This window comes from Bufo bufo, chromosome 2, assembly GCF_905171765.1.
Source record: "Bufo bufo chromosome 2, aBufBuf1.1, whole genome shotgun sequence".
In the NCBI taxonomy this organism is placed as follows: Eukaryota; Metazoa; Chordata; class Amphibia; order Anura; family Bufonidae; genus Bufo; species Bufo bufo.
In genome coordinates, this window is record NC_053390.1 from 523781606 (window position 1) to 523805780 (window position 24175).

A 24175-nucleotide genomic window follows, 5' to 3' on the forward strand; every position below is an offset into this window, starting at 1 on the left:
GCAATTTCTCTTACTCAATGGTATGAGTAAATGAGTAAATGTGTAAAGTAATCCAGAGGACATTCGAAGTTTAGGCAAACACTACAGTAATAGATACAAGGTAATTGATTTGGATGGGAAAACATTTGCTACCACTGCAACCAAAAGACTGCTATATTAGTGGGCAATAAAATGAACTGCAGTAACTCGTGTCAAGCAGCTGCTGGAAAGCTGCTTCAAATTACAGGATGCTTTAAATAATAATTTGTATAGATGCATCTGATGGCAACTTAGCTTCATCTCTAAATGACTCACTAGTTAGACCATGTTTTGAACATTGTGTACAGTTTTGGAGAGACACATGCGAGCTGGAATTTAGAGGTGGGGAACCAAAGTTACTGTATAAATTATGTAGACTGCAGTCCAGACTAGAACCCAACATCCCCAGTGATTGGAAGATGTGCTTGTGACGGTCTGAATATGAGTTACTGTCTGTCATTCCCTTATTCCCATGAAATAATATCGCCAAGAATCCATAGAGTAAAATATCGCTGGTGTCGCATAATAATCCATACAGAAGCCAAAGCTTCATGCTGGAACAAGGACATTCAATTTAAACAGCATCAAACTCCTCCTCTGAGCCAGCGAGACAATGGAGTCCTGGAAACTCAATCCACAAAAGAGGGGCTTGGTCACATGGCTTAAAAGCAATTACTGTGTCTTTTCCAAGACAATTTTCAAAGTCTTATCTCGTGTATTTTCACTAAGTAGATCAGGATTGTTGCCAGAAGCAGGAAGTGTGTGTACACATGTCCTTGATACACAAAGATGTCTACGTCCATTGTTAGGAGTAGGTATCCATGGGCATTAAGTAGCAGGGAGGTAAAATAACTGAACGGATACTGGGGAATTCTTCACAGTGCTCCATAAAAAAAAAAAGAAGAAAAACACTAACCTGTCCACAGGGGCGTTGCTAGGGTATCAAAAGACCCAGGGCCCAAGCCCCAATGAATATGGCGCAGTTCTCTAAATCGATCCTCTACCCCCACACACCGCATTTTCCTGTATTTGCTATACAGCAACACATACCTCTCACATCCAGGGTCTCCAGATGACGTCTCCTCCAATGTAGATCTTCTCTGTCATCTTCTCCATTCGGTCCGGACAACTTCTTTCAGCTGCACCTCGTATCTGCAGAGTGTGACACACAGACATCTTAGCTTCCTCACATTTCTATCATCATCTCCCAACCTGGAGTCCCCTCAGTGTTATCCTGCTGCTCGCTGTGCTCCCCAATACCACAAAATAATATCCTAAAAAATACTAAGAAAAATGAGTGCCCCCATAGTAATAGTGCTCCTCATAGTCCCACCAATAGTAATGCCCTTCTAGAATGCCCTCATTAGTAATACTGCCTACTACAGTGCCCCCAACTGTGATAACGCTCTCCAAGAGTGCCCCCATTAGTATGATAGCCCTCCAGTATTAATAATACCCTCACAGAGCCTCCAGAAAAAATAAGGCCCCCCTATTGTTACTCCAGTGGTAATTAAGCTCTCTGCATACCCCCATAGTGCTCTTAGTAGAAATAAGGCAGATCTATTAGTTCCTTCTTATAGAGCCCCAAGTAGTAATAAGAACGCCTATAATGTCCCCTGGATTTATAATACCCCTACAGTGCCCTAGTATTTATACTGCCCCCTACTGTTATAATGCTCACCCTGAAGTTCCCCCAGTATTTATAATGCCCCCTGAAGTTGTATTCCTCCCTCCACCATACAGTCCCATGTAAATAACATCACACCATCTCTCCAGCACCCTCCAATATACAGTCCCATGTAAATAACATCCCTCTCTATCTACAGCCCCCTCCAAAATACAGTCCCATGTAAATAACATCACCTCCTCCCCAGCCGCCTTCAACACACTGTCCCATGTAAATAATATCACCCCCTCCCCAGTCGCCTCCAACATGCAATCCCATGTAAACATCACCTCTTCAACATACACTCCCATGTAAATAACATCACTCCCTCCCACAGCCACCATCAACATACAGTTTCATGTAAATAACATCACTGCCTCCCCCAGCCCCCTCCGGCATACATTCCCATGTACATAACATCACTCTGTCCCACAACCGCCTCCAATGTACAGTCCCATGTAAAAACATCACCCTGCCCCAGCTCCCTCCAACATACAGTCCTATGTAAATAACATCACCCCCTCCCACAGCTGCCATCAAGATAGAGTCCCATGTAAATAGCATCACTCCCTCCCCCAGCCCCCTCCAACATACAGTCCTATGTAAATAACATCACCCCCTCCCACAGCCCCCTCCAACATACGGTCCCATGTAAATAACATCATTTCCTCCCCCTGCCACCTCCAACACACAGTTCCATGTAAATTACACCCCTCCCTTCATCCCTAACATACAGTCCCAGTTAAATGACCACAACTCCCAGCATTGCTCTGCCTCTCTCTTCACTTACCTCTCCTCATGTAGCAGACATCGCCACAGCTTCTTCACCAGGATTTCTTCTATTCTCTGCTGTCCTCTCCTGCACTGGTCACATGTCTGTGGCATCATCGCAGGTCCTTCTCAACCACTGCATGTGTTACTTGTCATCACAGGTCCTTCAGCTCTTCCAATGCATTAGATTCAATTGTAGTGCCTTCCTGAGGATGGCAATACAGTTATGTCTAGCTGGCAGGCAGTACATTCAGGGCCTGGGACAAAACATCAGGGGCCAATGCCCTGAATGTTTTAACCTAGCAATGCCCCTGCCTGTCCACAGTCTTTTCATCCAATGCTATTGCCTAGTTCCCTGCTGCTTCTGATCTCAACCGGAGTGAAAGTGGCTTGTTCCTAGGATGACTAAGGCCAATCACTGAACTTAGTAGTCATAAGTAGTGATGAGCGGCATAGGCTATATTCGAATTCGCGATATTTCGAATTCTCGAATATTTGCCATACATTAGCAAATTCGAGAATTCGTGATCTCCATTCATTATTTACTTGATTGCGAAAATCGTCAATTTCGCGATTAGAATATTCGCGATCAAAACTAAGGGGTAGGCAACTTTCCTATTGGTTGCTAGGGATGTTGCTAAGTGCTGATATTCACAATAAATTCGCGAAAAATTGGCGATATATTTGCAATTAGCATATTTGTGAATACGAATATATAGCACTATATTCTAAATATTTGCAAATTCTCAAAGTGGCGATATTCGCAATTAAAATTTACGATTCGAATATTTGCGCTCAACACTAGTCATAAGTGGTGCTGGAATGGCAGAACTGTGGACAGGTGAGTTTTTTTAAAATATATTGTACAACCTTCCGACCACTGGCGTTGTCAGTTACTAGACTAAAGATGATCTAGCCATTACACTTTAATATATTCAAAGGTCTGGTGTGTCATCATATTAGTATGTGTCTTATATTTTCTTATCCAAAAATTTTATTATAACAAAGCCATCCACTACATCTTGAGAAAAGAAAGGTTCACTATCATCATAGATTCTTTACTGTAAGAGCAGTGAGACTATAGAAAGGAGGAGTTTCTTGAAAAACAAAATATCGCAGGTTAAGGCTACTAGATTATTAGAGATAGTTGGTTGATCCAAAGATATATTTTCATAAAATTGAGTACTGCCTAATGGGATTTTTTTTTTTTCTCGTGATCATTACTGCAGGATGCCACATAGAATTCTAGATGTATGTCAAGCCTTACCTTAACTCAAATTTTCTCAAAATTACAATATGCTACTACAACCCTTGGCAGGCTGCAGCTCCCAAAACAACCACTGGGTGGCCAGAGAGAGAGAGACATAGCATAGGCATCTTGTGACAGAGTATCACAAAATCATATTTTTTAAATAGCTAGATGTCTCATGCCGCCCATCTCAGGTTATGTTGAACAAAGAGAATATGTAAGGAAGAACACATCTATATATTATTTGTAACTTTCAAATCTGTTACTATATAATTGATCACAATAGATATATAGTTATATAACCAACTACAGTTATGCAATGGCTTTCTGCGAATTCAAAATAAGAGGGCAGTAATCAAATGCTAAACATTCCATACAATATCGTTTGTAATAGTGTTTGCTTTTTTGGCACATGCAACAACCATATTTACAAAAAGTGAAATATATTTTGCAATGATGAATATCACTAAATTGTTGTAAGGGTACAGCCACACGGTCAGGATTCCTGATGCAATTTTGGAAGACAAAATCAGAAGTGGATCATACAAGGAGAGAAAGTGTAAAGGACAGATAGGACTTCTCTTTCTTGAACTCACTCCTGGTTTTGGCATCAGGAAACCTGACCGTGTGGATGAACCCTTACTCTTACAACTCACTTAAATTATGGATCTCCCCAAGATCAAGTGTGGTTATACTAAGAACCTACTGTGTGGGAGTGTAGTGTTAAAACACCCAATATCAATGTATTGGAGATCCGAACACATTTTCCATTTAGATATTGTGCAGATATTTACTTGGCTTTTGTGACATGATATCAAGTTATGGTGTACATCTGTGTATTGATGACTTTGAACACATTCAAGTGAATGAGGCCTCACACACTGAATTTAGGGAAACACTAAGGGGGAGTTTTATCAAAACCAATGTTAAGGGAAACTGACTTAGCTGCCTATAGAAATCAATCAGATACCAACTTTCATTCCTGAACTATAGCCGGTCAAGATACAGAAACTTGGCAAGGCAGATCAGGCAAAAACTAGATTTGAGAATCCATTGGCAAGCAGAAGTAGGACAAAATTCAGACCACACACAGAACAGACTCAAGAGCATGGCAAACGGAACTGGGACAGAATTCAGGCCAGGCATGGAAAAGACTGGTGAGCGTGGCAAACAGAACTGGATAACAGATAAAGTCAGATGACCAACAGAGACCAGACGCAATATAGGAAATATGTAGCAAACTTTACAAACTTATTAGTCAAGCAGATGCAAACACAAGACGAGGGAAAATTACCTAAACCAATACTGAACTGAAGAGAGCTACAAGGCACATCCGCACAAATTCACACCCCCAACTAACTGTGGCCAGGACGCTCAAAACAGTGGCAACATGAACCGCCATTGAACACAACGGCACAAATTCAAACCCACAATAAGCCAGAGTCTGAGTGCACGGTACAATGGCACAAATGATACGCCATAGTAACACCGACAGCTATCTCTGTATACAGACATACACAGACAATGCTATCATTCACTGATAACATCTTTCCTGTGTACAACTAACAGTGACTGACAGCTATGTTTGTATACACACTTACACAGAGAATGCTATCAATCACTGATAACACCTCTCCTGTGTAAAACTATCAGTGACTGAAAGATATCTATGTATAAACACTTACACAGAGAATACTATCAATCACTGATAACACCTCCCCATTTACAGTTATCAGTGACTGCCAGCTATCTATGAATACACACTTACACAGAGAATGATATCAATCATTGATACCACCACCTCCCTTTGTACAACTATCAGTGACAGATAGCTATCTGTGTATACACACTTTTTTTTTTTTTTTTTTTTATATCTTTATTACTTGAAGTATATAAAAGAACAGAGAATTACAGTACAAAAGTATTTTTTTTTTTTTCCTTTTTTTCTTTCCCCTTGCCCCCGTAACCACCCCCCTCCCCATACCTGTGGTGCGTCAAAAAAAAAAAAAAAAAAAAAAAAAAAGAGTTTATCCAAACTAATCAAGTCCTCCAACCGCCCCATATCTTGATCCACTTCTCCTCAGCTTCCCTCTGTTTGTACATAATTTTCTCATAGTTTTTTACCTTGTTAGTTAGGTTTATCCATGTATTTATCTCTGGAGTATATCGAGCAAACCAGGTCCGACTGACCAAAACTCTGGCCAACATCAGTATTCTGCCTAGGAAAATCTTTTGGTACTTATGGTTATTTATTTTGGAAAGATCGTTAAGCACAAACACTTGTGGTTCAAGAGGAATTCGTATTTTTAATTTGTGGCGGATGAAGTTGTGAATACTGTTCCAGTATTTTATAAGTTCTGGGCACGTCCAGATCATATGAAAATAATCCGCACCTAAGGTGTCACATTTAGGGCAGTTAGACGTGTCTCTTAATCCACATTTATTCATCCATAAAGGGGTAACATATAGTCTGTGACAAATATTAAAATGTACTAGCACATGGTTAAAGTTCTGGGATAGTGAACCTAGATTCCCAAAAATATTCTCCCACCCTTCTATTTGTATATTCGGACAGTCCATCTCCCACGCTCTTTGTCCTGGTGATTGTGTATCACTAAATCGTGCCTTAAGTAATAGTTTATATATATTTGAAATCTTCATTCTATGCGGTGTCCCCCCTACCCAATCATTCAAAAAAGATGAACTATCTATATCCAACACAGATTTATCATCCAAACTGGATAATGCTGAACGCAGTTGAAAATATCTAAACCATGAAACATTTTCTATATTATGTGATATCTCTGTAAATGACTTAATCTCTCTATCCTTAATTACCTGTGAAATATACAGAATTTTATTTTTTTGCCAAAATGTGTCAGCTGCAATATCATCTAACCTTTGGAGGTGCAGATTATGCCAAAGAGGCGTAAATGTAAGTGAACCCTTTACCTTCAACCATGTCCTAGTAATAGCCCACACTTTCAGGAGTAATTTTATAGTCTCGCTATAGCCCTGCTCATGGCTCCTCAATAGCCCAGATTCCAGAAGAGTGAATATATTACCATGAACGTGGCTACCCACTATTTTCCCTAAACATGCACTACTTTCTGATTCATAGCACATCAATAGCTGGGTAGCAATGAAATAGCCTTTAAAGTAAGGGAGATTTAAACCCCCGCACTCCAATGATTTATACAAATGTTCTAACTTTATTCGCACTCGTTTTCTTCCCCATATTAGATCATTAATTATTCTTTCCATAAGTTTAAAATATTTATCCTGTATCCAAATGGGTGTATTCCTAAGCACATAAAGAAGTTGTGGTAGTATCACCATTTTGACCAATGAAACTCGGTCAGCTCTAGACAGGGGGAGTCTCAACCAGATCCCTATTTTAGCTCTAATCTTTGTCACCATAGGGATCAGATTAAGTTGTAGAAAATTTTGAACCCTGGATGAGATAATCAAACCCAGATACTGAAAAGAGTCAACGATATCCAGCTGCGTCACATGAACCTCTTTCTGTGACAGGGGGTCTATTGGCATCAAGCTGGTCTTAGACCAGTTTATAAGAAAACCGGACACCTCACCGAATGACTTAACCATTTGAATAATTCTGGGGAGAGTTGTTTCCGTATGGTCTATAAAAAAAAGGACATCATCCGCGTATAAGGAAATACGGTCCTGCGCTCCTAGCGTACCAAATCCCTTGACTTGATAATCCTGCCTGATGGCCAGCGCAAGAGGTTCAATATAAATATCAAATAGCAATGGGGATAGTGGGCAGCCCTGACGCGTCCCTCTATTTAAATCAAAGCTAGTTGTCAGGATTCCATTAAGACTCAATTTTGCGCTGGGGGATCTGTACAGCAATTTCAGAATGCCTATGAATCTTTCCCCAAAGCCCATCCTTACCAGAATCTTCCAGAGGAATCGCCACTCCACCCGGTCAAAGGCCTTAGAGGCATCCAGTGACAGGATGGAGCGAGCGGTCCCTCCAGGGGCCTGGATATTAGCAAAGAGCCGATGGAGATTGTGGTGTGTGCCCTTATTTGGAATAAAGCCATTCTGATCCGGATGGACAATGGAGGAGATAACCCCTGAAAGCCTTGTGGCAAAAATCCTCGCAAAGAGCTTTACATCTGCATTGAGCAGTGAGATTGGTCTATATGTTTCTAGATCTACGGGGTCTTTACCTTTTTTTGGAATTAATGTTATTACGGCTTCCAACATTGAATCTGGTAGCTTCCCGTCCTCCACTGAATCAGAGAGGACCTCCAGCAGTCTGGGGAAAATAAGGTCCCCATATTTATTGTAGAATTCAAATGGAAGTCCGTCTGGGCCAGGGGTGGAATTGGCCGAACATAATTTAATCGCTCCCTCAAGTTCCTGTATTGAGACATCCAATTCCAGTGCTTTCTTTTGCGCTTCCGAGATAGTTGGAAAAGAAATGTCATCAAGATAGGCATCCATCTTATCATCTGTGATATTTAGATCAGCTTTATACAAATCCAAAAAATAGTCCACAAAAGCCTTCTCTACAGGGCCCTGCCCGCTGACCATCTTACCATTGACCAATCTAATATTATCTATATATTTTTTGGATTGTTGGCTTGAGATTATTCTGGCCAAAAGTTTACCAGGTCGCCCAGATTCCACAAAATATTTTTGCCCTTTAAAGAAAAGGCTCTGTTGGGCCTTGTCCAATAAAAAGTTGGAGTATGCTTGTGTGGCCGTTTGCATACTTTCTCTGTTCTCCTCCGTCTTATTCATATAAAAGGATTGTGTCGCCATTGATGCGAGTTCTTCCAGATTTTTCTGTTTTTTCCCATACTCCTTTCTAAGGTTCGCAATATTACTGACCATTATTCCCCTCATGTATGCCTTAAATGTATCCCATACCACTTGGATTTTTACTGAGCCGTAGTTGTTATCCCAAAATCGACAAATTTCCTTCTGAATTGTTTCGTGTGTCTTAATTACTGTTAACCAGTAAGGGTTTAGTCTAAAAGGGGGTTTTTGTGTGTGTCTTTCCTGAGTTAAACAGAGTTCAAGGAGTAGCGGTGAATGGTCCGAAATTGACCTTGTTTCATATTTCATTCGTTTTGCGAATTTCACATATTTACTATTTATCAATGCTAGATCTATTCTAGACATAGATTTACCTGATTTACTGAAGCATGAAAAGGCCCTTTTCCCCTGTCCTAGATGTCCCCACACATCTTCAAAGTCCGCCTCAGAACAAAACCGTGCCAGGGGAGATCCCTGAATCGGGCTATCTCTCCTGACACTTGTAGAGACCCTGTCACGCAGAGGATCAATGACACAGTTGAAGTCGCCAATAATCGTTGTTGGACACTCTGGCCATTTATCCATAAACAATAACAAAGAATTAAGAACCAAAAAGGAAAATGGCGGCGGGATATAGACAAAAGCCAAGATACATGTCTTCCCCCTTAATTTACAGTACAAAAAGATAAATCTCCCCCGACGGTCGACAGAGGATGCCTCGCAGACGAAATCAATCTGTCTATGTATCAAGACAGTCACACCTCTAGAGTGGCTGGAAAAGGTAGAATGATACGTGTGCGCAGCCCATCCCCTGCCGACCACCCTAGAGGTCTCTTCAGTAAGATGAGTTTCTAACAAACATACTATTGCTGGTAGGTGAACCTGTATCAAATCAAAGATCGCTTGTCTTTTTCCTCTATCCCCCAATCCACGTATATTCCAGGCAAGGATTCTAGTTGTCATTATCAAAAGCGGTTAGAGAGGAAAAAAAAAAAAAAAAAAAAATAGATAAACTTGACGCACCACAGCCCATCTCCCACCCCAAACCCCACACCCCATCCCCCCATATAGGTAATCCACCACGTATTGTAGTAGATTTCTCTCCTATGACCATCCCTCCCGCACTCCCCACACTCGGTCCTCCCCATTAGAAAGAAGAAGATAAAGAAAAAGAAAAAGGGGGCAGTTGGGGGTATAGACCCCCCGTAGCGGTTATTGTTCCCACCAAATTCTGCAACTATTAAGTCACTGATCATTTTGTTCGAGCCAGTCCGCGGCTTTTTCTGGAGTATCAAAAAATAGAGTTTTATCTTTAAAAATAATCCGCAATTTTGCTGGGAACATGAGGGAATATTTAATGTCCCTTTCTCTTAACTTCTCCTTTATCGTCGTAAATGTGCGTCTCCTTTCTTGTATGTCTTTTGAAAAATCCGGAAAAAAAGCCAGTCTATTATCATTATATATAACCGGTGAGCATTCCCTCGCCCTTCTCAATAGCATATCCCTATCCCCTGTAGCCAATAACTTAACAAGAAATGTCCGAGGTTGTCTCCCTGGGATCGGTTTACCCCCTGGGACCCGATGGGCTCTTTCTATCATAAACAGTGGGGAGAAGGAGTCTTTTCCGAAATTCTCGAAAATTAACTTCTGTATAAATTGAGTAGAATTCTTCTCTTCAGCGCCCTCTGGGATCCCTATTATTCTCACGTTGTATCTTCGCGACCTATCCTCAAGGTCCGCCATCTTTTTCTTTAAGAGATTACACTCTAGTTTCAATGTCGAGACTTCAGAGTTTGTTTTTTGGGATTCTTTCTGTATCAAGGCAGTAGAACTCTCAAGATTATCAACTCTGTCTCGGATTTTAGACAAGTCATCTCTTATCAAACCCACATCAACCTGGATGAATCCAAGTTGGGTTGTGACAGCCTGTATTAAGTCCCCGTTTTGTTTGACTGCTAGGAGTATTTCTTCTAGCGGAGAGGAATTATCATTGGGCATAACTTCTCCCATTATACCCTCTTGTTCTTCAAGTTGTCTAGAGGCTTTTTGTAATTCTATCTCAGTCGCCTCCAGGTCATCATTTTTTTTGGAGGCGAGCTCCTTTTGTCCGCCCCTCGTATTAACCCTTGGAGACTTCAGGAACTGATCTATTCTTGTTGTTTCAAAAGTTTTGGTGGCCTGTTTCTGACTAGCGAGGTCACCCGAGCGCCTATTGGCTTTTGGAGCCATGCCTCCTGTTTTTTTTTTTTTTTTTTTTTTTTTTTTTTTTCCTCTTCTCTCTCTTTTTTTCTTTCCTCCTTTTCTTCCCTTCTTCTTTCCTTCCCCTTTGTTTTTTTTTTTTTTTCTCTCTTCTCTCTCCCCCCTTTTTTTTTTTTCCTTCTCTCTCCCCCTTTCTTTTCTCTTTTTTTTTCTTTTTTTTTTTTTTTTTTATTTATCCTCTTTTTATTTTTTTTGTTTCCTTCTCTTCTCCCCTCGCTTTATATTCACTTTGTGCCTTTATAGCTTTTATAGCTTTTATGGCTCATTCCCTTTATATTTGTATCTATAATTCGCTTCTTCTCTTTTTCTCTTCCTTTTTTTTCTCTTTCCCCCTCGCCCTCTTTTGCTCTTTGACCACCTCAACAGTGAGGGTACTATCAGTAAGCTTCAGTGCATCTGGATTGAAAGTATCACAAGGTGCTAGGGCAGTTTTAGTCAGTAGTTAGCGTTGGAAACAGAGGGCATATGGATACACACTAAGCCAGAGAGAAAAAGAAGGAACAATCTCACCAGCTTGGATGTACGTCCGTCCGCCTGAAGTGCAGTGTTGCCGACCAGGATGGCAGCAAAGCCGCCGATCCACAAAACAGAAGGGAGGCAGGGTCCCCCGATGGAGCCCAACGGTCCGTTCAACAGCTGTCAGTCAGAGCGGACACAGCACCGTGGCCGCCGCGGCACAGGGGAGGAGAAGGTCCGGAAAAGCTGGAGACACGAGGAGAGAGCCGCACATGCGGAAGGGGATCAGGCAGCATTCACAATTGCAGCAGGTTAGTCGCCTCGGCACAGAACTCGTCCCGGCAACACAAGGGGGGGGGGAGGAGGAGACCGGAGAGGGCAGGAGCAAGCGGGAGGTTAGGAGTCAGCTGTTGGAGGTCAGCAGTTAGTCAGCGGTTAGTCAGCGGTTAGTCAGCGGCTGGATCAGGAGTGCATTCCCCGCGACCATAAGGGGCATGGGGCATGAAACACCGCCGAGACTGCAGGGACGCCAGGAGGATCAGAATAGCGAGGTAGCCGAGCCCTGGGGAGCGGTGGAGAGCGCGACGTACGTGTCTACGTGTCTACGTCATCACGTCATCCTCCCTGTGTATACACACTTACACAGAGAATGCTATCAATCACTGATAACATCTCCCTGTGTACAACTATCAGTGACTGCTATCTCTGTATACACACTTACACAGAGAATGCTATCAATCACTGATAACATCTCCCCATGTACAACTATCAGTGACTGACAGCTATCTCTTTATACACACTTACACAGAGAATGCTATCAATCACTGATAACATCTCCCCATGTACAACTATCAGTGACTGACAGCTATGTATACACACTTACACAGGGAATACTATCAATCACTGATAACATCTCCCCATGTACAACTATCAGTGACTGACAGCTATCTCTTTATACACACTTACACAGAGAATGCTATCAATCACTGATAACATCTACCTGTGTACAGTTATTAGTGACTAACAGCTATCTCTGTATACACACTTACACAGAGAATGCTATCAATCACTGATAACACCTCCCCTGTGTACAACTATCAGTGACTGCTATCTCTGTATACACACTTACACAGAGAATGCTATCAATCACTGATAACATATCCCCTGTGTAAAACTAACAGTGAGTGCTATCTCTGTATACACACTTACACACAGAATGCTATCAATCACTGATAACATATCCCCTGTGTAAAACTAACAGTGAGTGCCAGCTGTCTTTGTATAAACACATCCACAGAGAATACTGTCCATCGCTGATAAGACTGCCCCATGTAAAAATGACATCAACAAAAGTAGAGGTTAAAATGTATAAATTGCAAGTTTTACTGAATCTTTTCCTATATATCAATCAATCAAGCGTTTTCTGCTCTGTATTGTAAGATGTGTAATTTTATACATTCTACTCTCTGCTTTTTTCAGAGCCCTATATGGCCCATTCAACTATTACCAGTGATTGATAGCATTTTCTGTGTAAGTGTATATACATAGATAGCTGTCAGTCACTGATAGTTATACACGGTGAGGTGGTGGTATTAATGAGTGATATCATTCTCTGTGTACATAGATAAATAGCTGGCAGTCACTGATAACTGTAAACGGGGAGGTGTTATCAGTGATTGATAGTATTCTCTGTGTAAGTGTGTATACATAGCTGTCAGTCACTGATAGTTATACACGGGGGAGGTGTTATTACTGATTGATAGCATTGTCTGTGTAAGTATGTACACATAGAAAGCTGTCAGTCACTAATAGAGATGGCCTTATGGTTCGCCCGGCGGTAGTTTGCGAACATATGGAGAAATTTGCGAACATATGGAGAAATTTGTGCCCGCCATATTCTTTTACATTGTGAAGAACTTTGACCCATGACACATCCATCAGGTGGTACAGGACAGCCAATTGAATGGAGCTTAGCCCCGACCACGCTAGTTGATAGTAGTCGTGACGTCACCGGGCCAGCGGTAAACAGTGAGAAGGCTGCGCCGCTGCTGGAGCGCCGCTGCCTTCTCAAACAGCTGATCGGCGGGGGTCCTGGGTGTCGGACCCCCGCCGATCAGATGCTGATGATTTATCTAGAGGATAGATCATCAGTTAAAACAAAGTGCAGAACCCCTTTAACTTTAATAATTTAATTTATTTTCATTTTGAGGGATATCTTTTCCATTCACACGTCCGCAAAATGGGTCCGCATCCGTTCCACAATTATGCGGAATGGGTGCAGACCCATTCATGTTCAATGGGGCCGGAATGTGCTGTCCACATCCGCACTTCCGCATCTGTGCTTCCGTTTCCGCAAAAAAATAGCAGTTGCAGACAAGATTAGGCATTTTCTATTATAGTGCCGGCGATGTGCAGAATGCACATTGTGCAAAATTATTAAAGGTTAAAGGGAGTCTGTCATCAACATTTCACCTTTGTAACCCTTCCCATAGCTTTCTAGCAGCCTTACAGTTAATAAAAACGTTACCTTTATGAGCAATCCTGGACTTATAAAACCGGCAAAAAACATCTTTGTAGCATATGCAAATGAGGGCTCGCAAGTGCCCAGGGGCGGAGTTACCCTCGTAGGTGCCCAGCTAGCTCAGCCTTATCGTCACTAACGCTTCCCCCCGCCCCTTCCTTCCCTCTGCCCGCCCATCCTTTCCCTCTGATCGCCCATCTACTAACTTCTTGTTTCGCCGAGATCCCGCGCCTGCGCACTCAGTCCATCGGTCAGCGCATGCGCCGATGGACCTCCTCCTTTGTTGTGTTAGCCGGCGCGTGCACATTAATTACTGTGATGCCGTACAAGGAATGGGCATCGCAGTGCGCATGCGCCGGCTGACGGACTGAGTGCGCACGCGCGGGATCTCGGCGAAACAAGAAGTTAGTATATGGGCGATCAGAGGGAAAGGATGGGCGGGCAGAGGGAAGGAAGGGGCGGGGGGAAGCGACGATAAGGCTGAGGAAGCTAGGCACCTACGAGGGTAACGCCGCCCCTAGGCACTTGCGAGCCCTCATTTGCATATGCTACAAAGATGTTTTTTGCCGGTTTTATAAGTCCAGGATTGCTCATAAAGGTAACGTTTTTTATTAACTGTAAGGCTGCTAGAAAGCTATGGGAAGGGTTACAAAGGTGAAATGTTGATGACAGACTCCCTTTAAGTTTTATCTTTATGTATATTCTAATGGATTGCCTTCCTTGTACAATGTTATAATATACTTTCTATGTTATAAAGTATATTATAGTGCATTTCTACTGCAGGTATATAGAGGGACAAGCGTTATTGGAACAAATAATTTCTACTGGTGTGATATACCAGTCGTCCCCCCAAAAAAACTGATTGAAGCGGGGTGTTATATACCAATATACTTTCTTTATAGTGCATTTGGGTACTGTATAGTGCATTTGCACATGTGCGTACACGAAAATTATATTGCCGATATTTCGCATTGAAAAAAATAATAAATGGAGATCGCAAATTCAAATAATACATCTGGTATGTCACTGTCCATGTTGTGGGACCATTTGTGCACTTCTAGTTATTATTTCTTGGCTGCAAATATGAGCTGAAGGTTTTTCAGGTTCGCCTGCCATTAAAATGAATGGGACCCGCCGCGAACTTGCGGTTCGCAAACATTTGATCGCGTTCGCGAACCGTCCCGGCAGATGTTCGTCCATCGCTAGTCACTAATAGTTGTACACAGGGGAGGTGTTATTAGTGATTGATAGCATTTTCTGTGTAAGTGTATTCATAGCTGTCAATCACTGATAATACACCTCCATGTACAACTAAGCTCAGAAAAAACTGCAACTTAAATGTATAAATTGCAAGTCTTGCCGAATCTATTCCTATAAAACTCTAAAAGTTCTAAAACATTCTGCTAGCAGATCCACAGGATAAGGGATAACTACTAGATTGGTGGGGTCCTACTGCTGGGGCCACCATGGGAATAGGGGATAACTTCAAATTAAAGGCATACTCCTTAAAATCCACTTCTCTACTCGCAGTCAAAGCAAAGGGTCACTTGCAACTTGTCATGTCATTATAATGGTCAGTTCAACATTTATGAAGCTGAAGTGAATTGTGATCTACAATACTGAGAAAACAGCAGCATGGATTCCTTGGAGTGTGCCATTTTAGAAGCATTACAGTTTCTGAGATTTGAATTCGGGAAGCTCTAGACATCATCCATTTGGTTTGGGCATTTCAACAAATGGCAGCGGCTTAAGCAGCTACAGTTGATGCCTCTGAGAAAACTCCCAGGCATATCCCCAGACATCTAAGCAGTCTTCAGTTTCAAGTGAGCGCTAATAAAATGGGTGATGGATTTACACAGGCTTCATGAAAGATAGATACACACAGCTATTGAACATGAGAGCTGTTATTCTTCTCCCCACTTCTCTTTCCAAGAGCCATGAGCAATGCTTTATTTTGGCATTTCTGTCATTTTAGGTATTTTGGAAATATTTGCTGTGTCTCAAGGGATTGTGGGAATAAGAGGAGTTTTCAGCAACTTATTTCTGGCCATGTCAAAAAAGGGAAAACTTCATGCAACGGTAAGTGACAAATTATTGTTGTTTTAATTGCATAAAATATTGTAATTAGCATAAATCATGTAAATATTAAGGGGGTCGTCTCACTTCAGCAAATGGAATTTATCATTTAGACAAAGTTAATAAAAGACACTTACTAATGCATTGTGAATGTCTATATTGCTTCCTTTGCTGGCTGGAATCATTTTTCCATCACATTATACACTGCTCATTTTCAGGGGTTACGACTAGGGATGAGCGAATCGACTTCGGATGAAACAGTTGATTCGCATAATACTTTGTTTGAATAGATGTAGAATGTATTGGCTCCTATGAGCCGAAGTTATTACTTTGCGAAGTCTCGCGAGACTTCGCATAATAACTTCAACAATCAATTTCTACTGTAAAAAAGCATTTCCCGAACTCGGGTTCGGTTCCAAGGTACCACTTGAAACCGAACCCGAGTTCGGGAAATGGTTCACTTCGCAAAGTAATAACTTTGGCTCATAGGAGCCAATAAATTCTAATACTGTACAGTATCGCTCCGTACAGTATTTAAACAAAGTATTATTCGAATCGACTTCGGATGTTTCATCCGAAGTCGATTCGCTCATCTCTAGTTACGACCACCCTGCAATACAACTAGGGTGCCGCGCTTGCAAAAAAAGGCACTGGCCTCTCTGGTGGTCAGAACCACGGGATTGCTTTTCGGTTGGTGATAGTATGCAAGCATGGCCACCGGAGCTTAATTGTAGGGTGGTCGTAACCATGGAAACGAGAAAGGTATAATGCAATGGAAAATGAATCTGAGAATCATACAGTATCAGCTAAGAAGAGGAAATTGTGAGAAAATGTAATTTACCTGTTGCGGAAGTTTCCCAAAACAAAATTGACCTGCAGTGCAGATTTTAAAATCAGCAGCATATCAATTCTGTTTGTGGATTGTCACTGTGGATTTCACTCGTTGTAATGCAAAGAGTGAAATCTAGGGCAAATCTGCTACAAAATCCATATGTAACAATTTGATTTTGCAGCAGATTAGCTTAAAATATATTTTTAGTGTTGAGAAGAGAAGCATTCGAAGCGGAATTTGGTCCAAAGTTTAGTAAAACTTCGATCCGCAACAAATCCAAATTTTCTCGTGCTTCATGGTAGCGAATCAGGTTTTCCTAAAATGGCATCTGCAAGTGTTATAAAGCAAAACTAAGTGTAGAGGAGACAAGCCCGGGAATGCAAGGTCACCCATAATGCCATGCACCTAGCCAATCCGCAGATAGTCATCCTCTGTGATGTCACAGCCCTATAAAACCCTCATCCCATCCGGTATCCACCATTGTCCTGTGAACTGAGCATAGAGAGAGACGTGGCAAGCGCTCATGTGCTAGGGACAGGGTTGCTGAAAACGATTAATAAAAAAATAGAGTGCAGGTAGAATGCCGGGAGAATGCAGGGAGACTGCAGAGAGAGTGCATAGAGACTTATTCTGAATCAGTTTTATTTATTTCTACATTTAGTTATTACTACATAAGCCGTAGAATAAGATATGTAGTTCAATACCAATAAGATGGAAGCCTTTATTATTCTACTGTCAGCATGCCAACCAATACTATCCAGTCTGCACCCCTTAGGGGGAAGGGGGCAGGTCTTAATGATGACCAACCTCACATTTCACTGGCTTTACTTCTTCCAAATAATCCTTAAAAGTATCTCCATAGAAAAGTCAGCAAGATGCAGAGAGAGGAGGAGCTGGATATTTCTGATTACATATTCTCATTGATATTAGATGAGGTGGAAAATGAGGAAAAGCAGATGGCAGAAGAAGGGCTCCCACCTGTAAGGCAGGAGATAATTGGGGTTAGAGAAGTTGGTACAGCCCCTGTTTTAAGATATATTAAATGTGCCGCGCGGCCCTTAACAATGAAGACCAACTATACAGTGTGGTTTTCACTATTAAATGAAAGACAACTGCTAATTGGCTGTTCAGTTCTTCACCGCAGCATTGTTTCAATCCACCTGCTGCACAGTTGCACCTTGTGTCCTGAGGCAGAGTGGCCTGGGTATACCTGATTTATATTGATTCGTAACTTATCAAATTTCTTGTGAAACTTCGCCAAAGCTGCCGAATCGAATTTTTTAAAACTTCCATCATCTCTATATATTTCCGTGTGCTTGTGACCTTGCTTTAAAGTGACTGTTGTCACACAGCGAGAGGTTTTGTCTGAGAAGGCAGGTATTTTCCTCCCAACATGTGCGGCTGGCCTGGTTTTCAGCCAGGTGAAGTCTAATACCGGACCGGAGTTTAAGTGCCAGTCTGGGTTTTGGCAGCACCTGGCTGTCCTTAAAAAGGCAGCTGGGCTCAGCAGCTGAGTCTCTGTGTTGGGATCTGAGGTTTTGTGCCGGACTGGAGGGCTGAGACCCATGTGCAGGGGGAACAGGCCCCCTAACGCATGCTGTGGACTACTGGAGGCAGAAATGCCAACAAGGTGACTTGTGCAATATGAACTTTCCATTGTGTGTGAATTAACACCAAAGATGGCAAAGTGACATGTTCTGTGCAAATTGAACTTTCCATTTGTGTGTGAATTAACACCAAAGACTGCAAAGTGACGTGTTGTTTTATGTAACTGACGCAAGTGTGAAAAAACACTGAAGTTTGAGATTGAACACTAAAGATTGTATTTTGCCTATGTACTACATCTGCTTACCCTATCTACCAGAGAAGAACCCCAGAATTGGTGGAGGATGCAGGCAAGTGCAGTGAGGCTGGCGTTAAGGCCGAAATATTTTAGTTTTTTTTCCGGGCACGGTTGTATGTGTTACATTAAACCAGCAAGATTACAACCTATGTCCCTCGACAAAATGGAAGCTGTCGTGAAAGCTCTCGTGGAGGCTAACTTGCAGCAGCGGGAGGCTGATAAGCAGCAGCAAGAAACAAACCAGCTGCTGTTAAAACATGCGATGGCTTTACAGGCGGCAGGAGCATCCCAGAGCATCCACGATGCCTGAAAAGCGGTCCGTGCGGCGATCCCCAAGATGACCACCTCGGGTGACGTCGAAACCTATGTGGTGGTGTTTGAAAAGGTGGCCGTGAGGAGCTACCCCGAGATCAATGGGCTAAGGTTGTCGCTCCGTTTCTGGCATCTGGACCCCAGCAGGTGTATTTCGACTTACCGGACGATCAAGCGGCCGATTACCCGACAGTAAAGGGTGATATTCTGGCTAGACTGGGGGTCCGGGCCCAGCGGGTGCATCAGTGGGAGTTTAACCCTGCTGAACTTGCGAGACCTCAGTATTATGATCTATTACACCTGTTGCAAAAATGGCTGCAGCCTGACGTGCTGAGTTCCACTGCTATGCTGAACCGTCTGTTGGCTGATTTATTCTGGAGGACTTTGCCATACCCTCTCCATCACTGGATCGGCCAGGTGTCTCCTGGTAATGCCCTTGAGATTGTGGACCTGGTGGAACGCTATGAGACTACCAGGAATCTACAGGGGGGTTCTTTTGGGAGGGGGGCAGTCAAACCCCGGAAATCTCCACCCCAGGCCCGGCGACTTGTGCCAACAAAACCTGCTCGGGATGTACCCCCTATGGACCAGGCTCTGATATTCGGCTGACGGTGCTACATAACTGCTGACTGTCCCCATCGGGGTGAGCCCGTGGACACTAACTATGGCTACCACCACTCATTATATGCCAGGAAGCTATGTGTCTCCGGTACCCCAGAGACTATAGACAACAACCACTTGTGCCAGGTGGAAGTAGGAAACACTCTGGCGGTGGCGTTGCTGGACTCAGAGAGTCTGGTGTCCCTGGTAAGGGCTACACTGGTACGGCCCGCTGAGTATACTGGCCGGAAAGTCGGGATAATGTGTATTCATGGAGACTTAAAAGACTACTCCACCGCTATGGTGTCTCTATCCAAGGTTGCCGGCAGGTGGACCCACGAGTTGGCCATCGCCACCAATCTACACTATGAACTAATAATAGTGAGAGACTTCCCGGGCTTCCCGGCACTGTGGCCTGCTACCAGAATTACCATGAGACAGGGGTAACCCTAGCAGAGTGGTCCTGCTCAGGGGGGAGACCAGAACCCTGGAAACCCAAGACCGAAGGGCCAGCGGTCGGGGTTACCGCAACTTCAGTGGAAGAGGGGGAGAAAACCCTGCTAAGTGTGATGGTGGGAGATGTGGAGGACTTGCTGCCGGGTCCTGAATTGGCAGACTTCAATGTCTCCAGGGATAATTTTGGTACCGCCCAATGTCGGGACCCAACTTTATCCTGAGCCTGGGAAAATGTGTTAATAGTAGATGGTGAACCACAACAACCTGGGGCAGAGTCAGTGTTTCCCAATTTTGTGGTTCATCAGTATACTGTATGTTGTATCAGATAAACCAACTACAGGGTGAGCCTATTGAACAGTTGGTGGTCCCCAAGGCTTATCACAAACTCGTGTTAGATCTAGCCCACTAACACGTTCTCGGGGGTCACCTGGGGCTGCAGAAAACTTAGGATCGTATTCTACAGTGGTTTTACTGGCCCAGCATATTCAGAGAGGTGGAAGAGTTTTGTAAATCTTGCCCGACCTGCCAGATAACTAGCCCCCAGCAACATTTCCGTAGTCCCCTAGTACCTCTCCCGATTATCGAATAACTATGGATCTCATTGGCCCAGTACCGAAGTCCGCCAGAGGGTATAAACACATCTTAGTCATCCTAGACTACGCCACTCAGTACTCGGAGGCTATGCCACTGCGACATACCTCTGCCACACTTATAGCGAAGGAGTTAATGGAAATGTTTTCCCGAGTAGGACTACCTAAAGAGGTTCTGACCAACCAGGGGACCCTTTTATGTCCAAAGTGATGAAGGAACTCTGTAAATTGCTGCTCATAAAACAACTATGGACGTCCATTTACCACCCACAAACGGACGGTCTGGAAGAAAGGTTTAACAAAACATAAAAAAATATGTTGAAAAGGGTAGTGTCTAAAGATGGGAAGGACTGGGACCTCCTTCTGTCCTATCTCATGTTTGCAGTGCGAGAGGTACCCCTGGCCTCTACTGGGTTCTCGCCCTTAGAACTGCTATATGGCAGAAACCCTCCCGGAATCTTGGACGTGGCCAAAGAGGCGTGGGAACAACAACCCACTCCACATAAAAGTATCATTGAGTATGTTACCCAGATGCAAGATCAGATAGAGACAGTGTTGCCTCTTGTTAGGGAGCATATGGAGGCAGCTCAGCGAGCCCATAGTCAGGTCTATAATCGGAAGGCTCGGGTCCGGATCTTTAACCTGGGTGATCGACTTTTGGTTATGGTGCCAACCGTGGACAGTAAATTCCTGGCTAGGTGGTAGGGGCCCTACGAGGTACTCGAGAAAATTGGAGATGTAAACTACAAGGTACACCAGCCATGGAGGTGAGAGCCGGAACAGGTTTACCATGTGAATTTACTCCAACCATGGAAAGATAGGGAAACCTGTACTCAAGACAGCCTGCAGCCGGGTTTTCTAGGATAAGAGGTTTCGGCCCCTCTGTCTGATGCAAGAGAAGCCGCTGCCACAGTAAAAATAGCTGACAGCCTCACCTCTAAACAGACTCAGGAGGCCAGGGAGTTCGTTAGTCGGAACACGAATGTGTTCTCGGACCTCGCTGGACGCACTTCCATAATCCAGCATGACATTGTCACTGAGCCTCAGGCAAAAGTCCAGTTAAAACCATACCTGGTACCCGAAGCTCGGTGACAAGCCATCTCGGAGGAGGTGCAGCTAATGTTGCAGCTAGACGTCATTGAGGAGTCAAAAAGTGAGTGGGCCAGTCCTATAGTATTGATACCCAAGCCGGACGGGACGTTGCGGTTTTGTAACAACTTTCGTAAACTTAATGATATTTCTAAGTTCGACACGTATCACATGCCCCGGGTGGATGATCTAGTCGAGAAGTTAGTACAGGCACAGTACTTTTCTGTTTTGGACCTCACAAAAGGGTACTGGCAGGTGCCCTTAACGGAGGCTGCCAAAGAGAAAACTACCTTTTTCACACCTGAGTGGCTGTATCACTATAAGGTGTTACCGTTTGGTCTGCATGGCACCCCCCGCCACTTTTCAGCTACTTATAGACATTGTGCTTCGTCCACATAGTCGGTATGCTTTGGCTTACCTGGACGATATTGTCATCCACAGTACCGACTGGGAAAGTCACCTACCCAAAGTGCAGGCTGTAGTGGACTCCCTTCAGAAGGCTGGACTAACCGCTAACCCGAAAAAATGTGCTATAGGGTTAGAAGAGACTAAATACCTGGGGTATGTGATTGGGCGTGGAGTCATCAAACCCCAAGTAAACAAAATAGATGCTGTGGCGAAACCAACCTCGCCACTGGGCTTTGGAGAGGACTGGCTGCTGGCCTCTTGCCCCAGGATTATGGGCCCTATCATCAGCCCATGCAAAACTTAAGCTCCATGGCAATTGAACTGTATGTGCGTGGTCTGAGCGCCATTCAATAATATGCGCTCAGACCTAAGCTATCTGGGGATATGTTGCATGTCTTTATTTTATGTAGTAAATGTAACCTTGTGTATTTTATGTCTTTTTGCAACCATGTGCTCAATGGAGTCTGCCTCTATCCCTGGATATAATTTGATTATTTCCCATGGTCTCCAGGAAAGAGGGCTCTGTAAAACTGGTTTGAGCCAGATAGCCATGTGCCAGCCAGGGCCTAAAAGATATTTTACTAACTTTTGAACCCCTGGTCTGATTCATGCCATTTTTTAATATGTTGTTCCCCTGAATGGATTGATTGCGAATATGTAATTTTTATGTGAATGTGATGTATGGTTTTAGAGTTATGAAAGTTGGGTAGAAAGTATGTTTAACTGTATGTATAATTGAGTCTCCTCTCAGGATAAGGGGAGGGAATATGCTGGGTGTGTTTCTATTGTCCCATTGTGTGTTTAAAGGGTGATGTCTGTTCTGTTGTCTGCACATGTGTATTGGCGATCTCCCTTTGTCCTCAGAGATAATTGGATTGCTCTTCAGGTTGTCTGGACAGAGAGGAGGAAACCATGATGCATTGTGGGGATATGTTGTCCTATGTCCCAGTCTTCATTCTGGTCCTCTGGGGGCGTGAACGATTGGTTGCTGTAGTTACATTGTATGTGTTGTTAATTACTGATTGGTTGTATTTCAAACCCCTGTGGGCAGTACTATGTTTGTTTTTTGTGAATAAAAGAGGCTGTACTTCAAGTACAGTCAGACCACTGCTTGACCCTCAAAACGGAGCCTTGTCTCGTTATTGGGGGGATTCACTGTATGCTGTTAGAAGACCGATTGCCAGGATTGTATGCTTTTCCTGTTCGTCTGCTAGCAGCTATTCGTGAGGTTCCAGTTTGGAGTGCTACTTTGTATCCAGTTCGGGAGGTTGGTGTCCTGCAGTAGCTGTGCCTGTCTCTCAGAAAGGGGCTTATCGCCTAAACGGATTTTAACCCCTTGTCTGCTGAAACGGTCCGTTACAGATGCGATAAGAAATTGGCCCCGACCTGTCACCACTAGGCAAGTAAAGTCATTCCTGGGAATAGTGGGCTATTACATGAGGTTTGTTCCCCACTTTGCTATGGTGGCCGCACCATTTACAGGGCTCTTGAAGGGACACAAGTAAGTGATGGTTCACTGGGATGATTGGGCGGAAGAGCCTTTCTCCGCTTTGAAGTCGGCCCTGTGTGGGTCCCTGGTTTTGGTAAAGCCCGACTTCAAAAGGGAGTTTATAGTACAGCACCGATGCCTCCAAAATAGGCCTCGGTGCTGTACTGTCTCATGAAGTCAACGGGGAGAAACATCCCGTTGTTTTCCTCAACCGTAAGCTCACCCCAGCCGAGACCAGGTATATTATAGTGGAGAGAGAGTGCCTGGCCATCAAGTGGGCACTCAAATCTCTCTGCTATTATTTGTTGGGGAGAAAGTTCCGCCTGGTGACTGACCACTCCCCTCTCAAATGGATGAGCCAGGCCAAGGACAGCAATGCTCGGGTCACCTGATGATTTCTGTCCTAACAAAACTTTCATTTTTCGGTGGAACACATGGCAGGCCGGTTTCAGGGAAACGCGGATGCCCTGTCCCGGGTACACTGTCTGGCGTGTGTTCACCCCCTCAAGGTTGAACAAAGGGGGGGTATGTGACACAGCGAGTGTTTTTGTCTGGGAAGGCAGGTATATTCCTCCCAACATGTGCGGCTGGGCTGGTTTCCAGTCAGGTAAGGTCAAATACCAGACCGGAGTTTAAGTGCCGGTCCGGATTTAGGCAGCACCTGGCTGTCCTTAAATAGGCAGCTGGGCTCAGCAGCTGAGTCTCTGTGTTGGGATCTGAGGTTTTGTGCCAGACTGGAGGGCTGA

General features: G+C 43.7%; 1 protein-coding gene across 1 annotated transcript in view; it reads left to right on the forward strand.

The window, feature by feature from the left end:
• FGF5 (fibroblast growth factor 5) overlaps window positions 1-24175 on the forward strand; it is a 100971-nt gene that overhangs the window by 9875 nt on the left and 66921 nt on the right. Inside the window, exon 2 of the mRNA XM_040420448.1 lies at window positions 15710-15813. Within this exon, the coding sequence (XP_040276382.1) occupies window positions 15710-15813 (104 nt within the window). The remainder of the gene's footprint in view (window positions 1-15709; window positions 15814-24175) is intronic.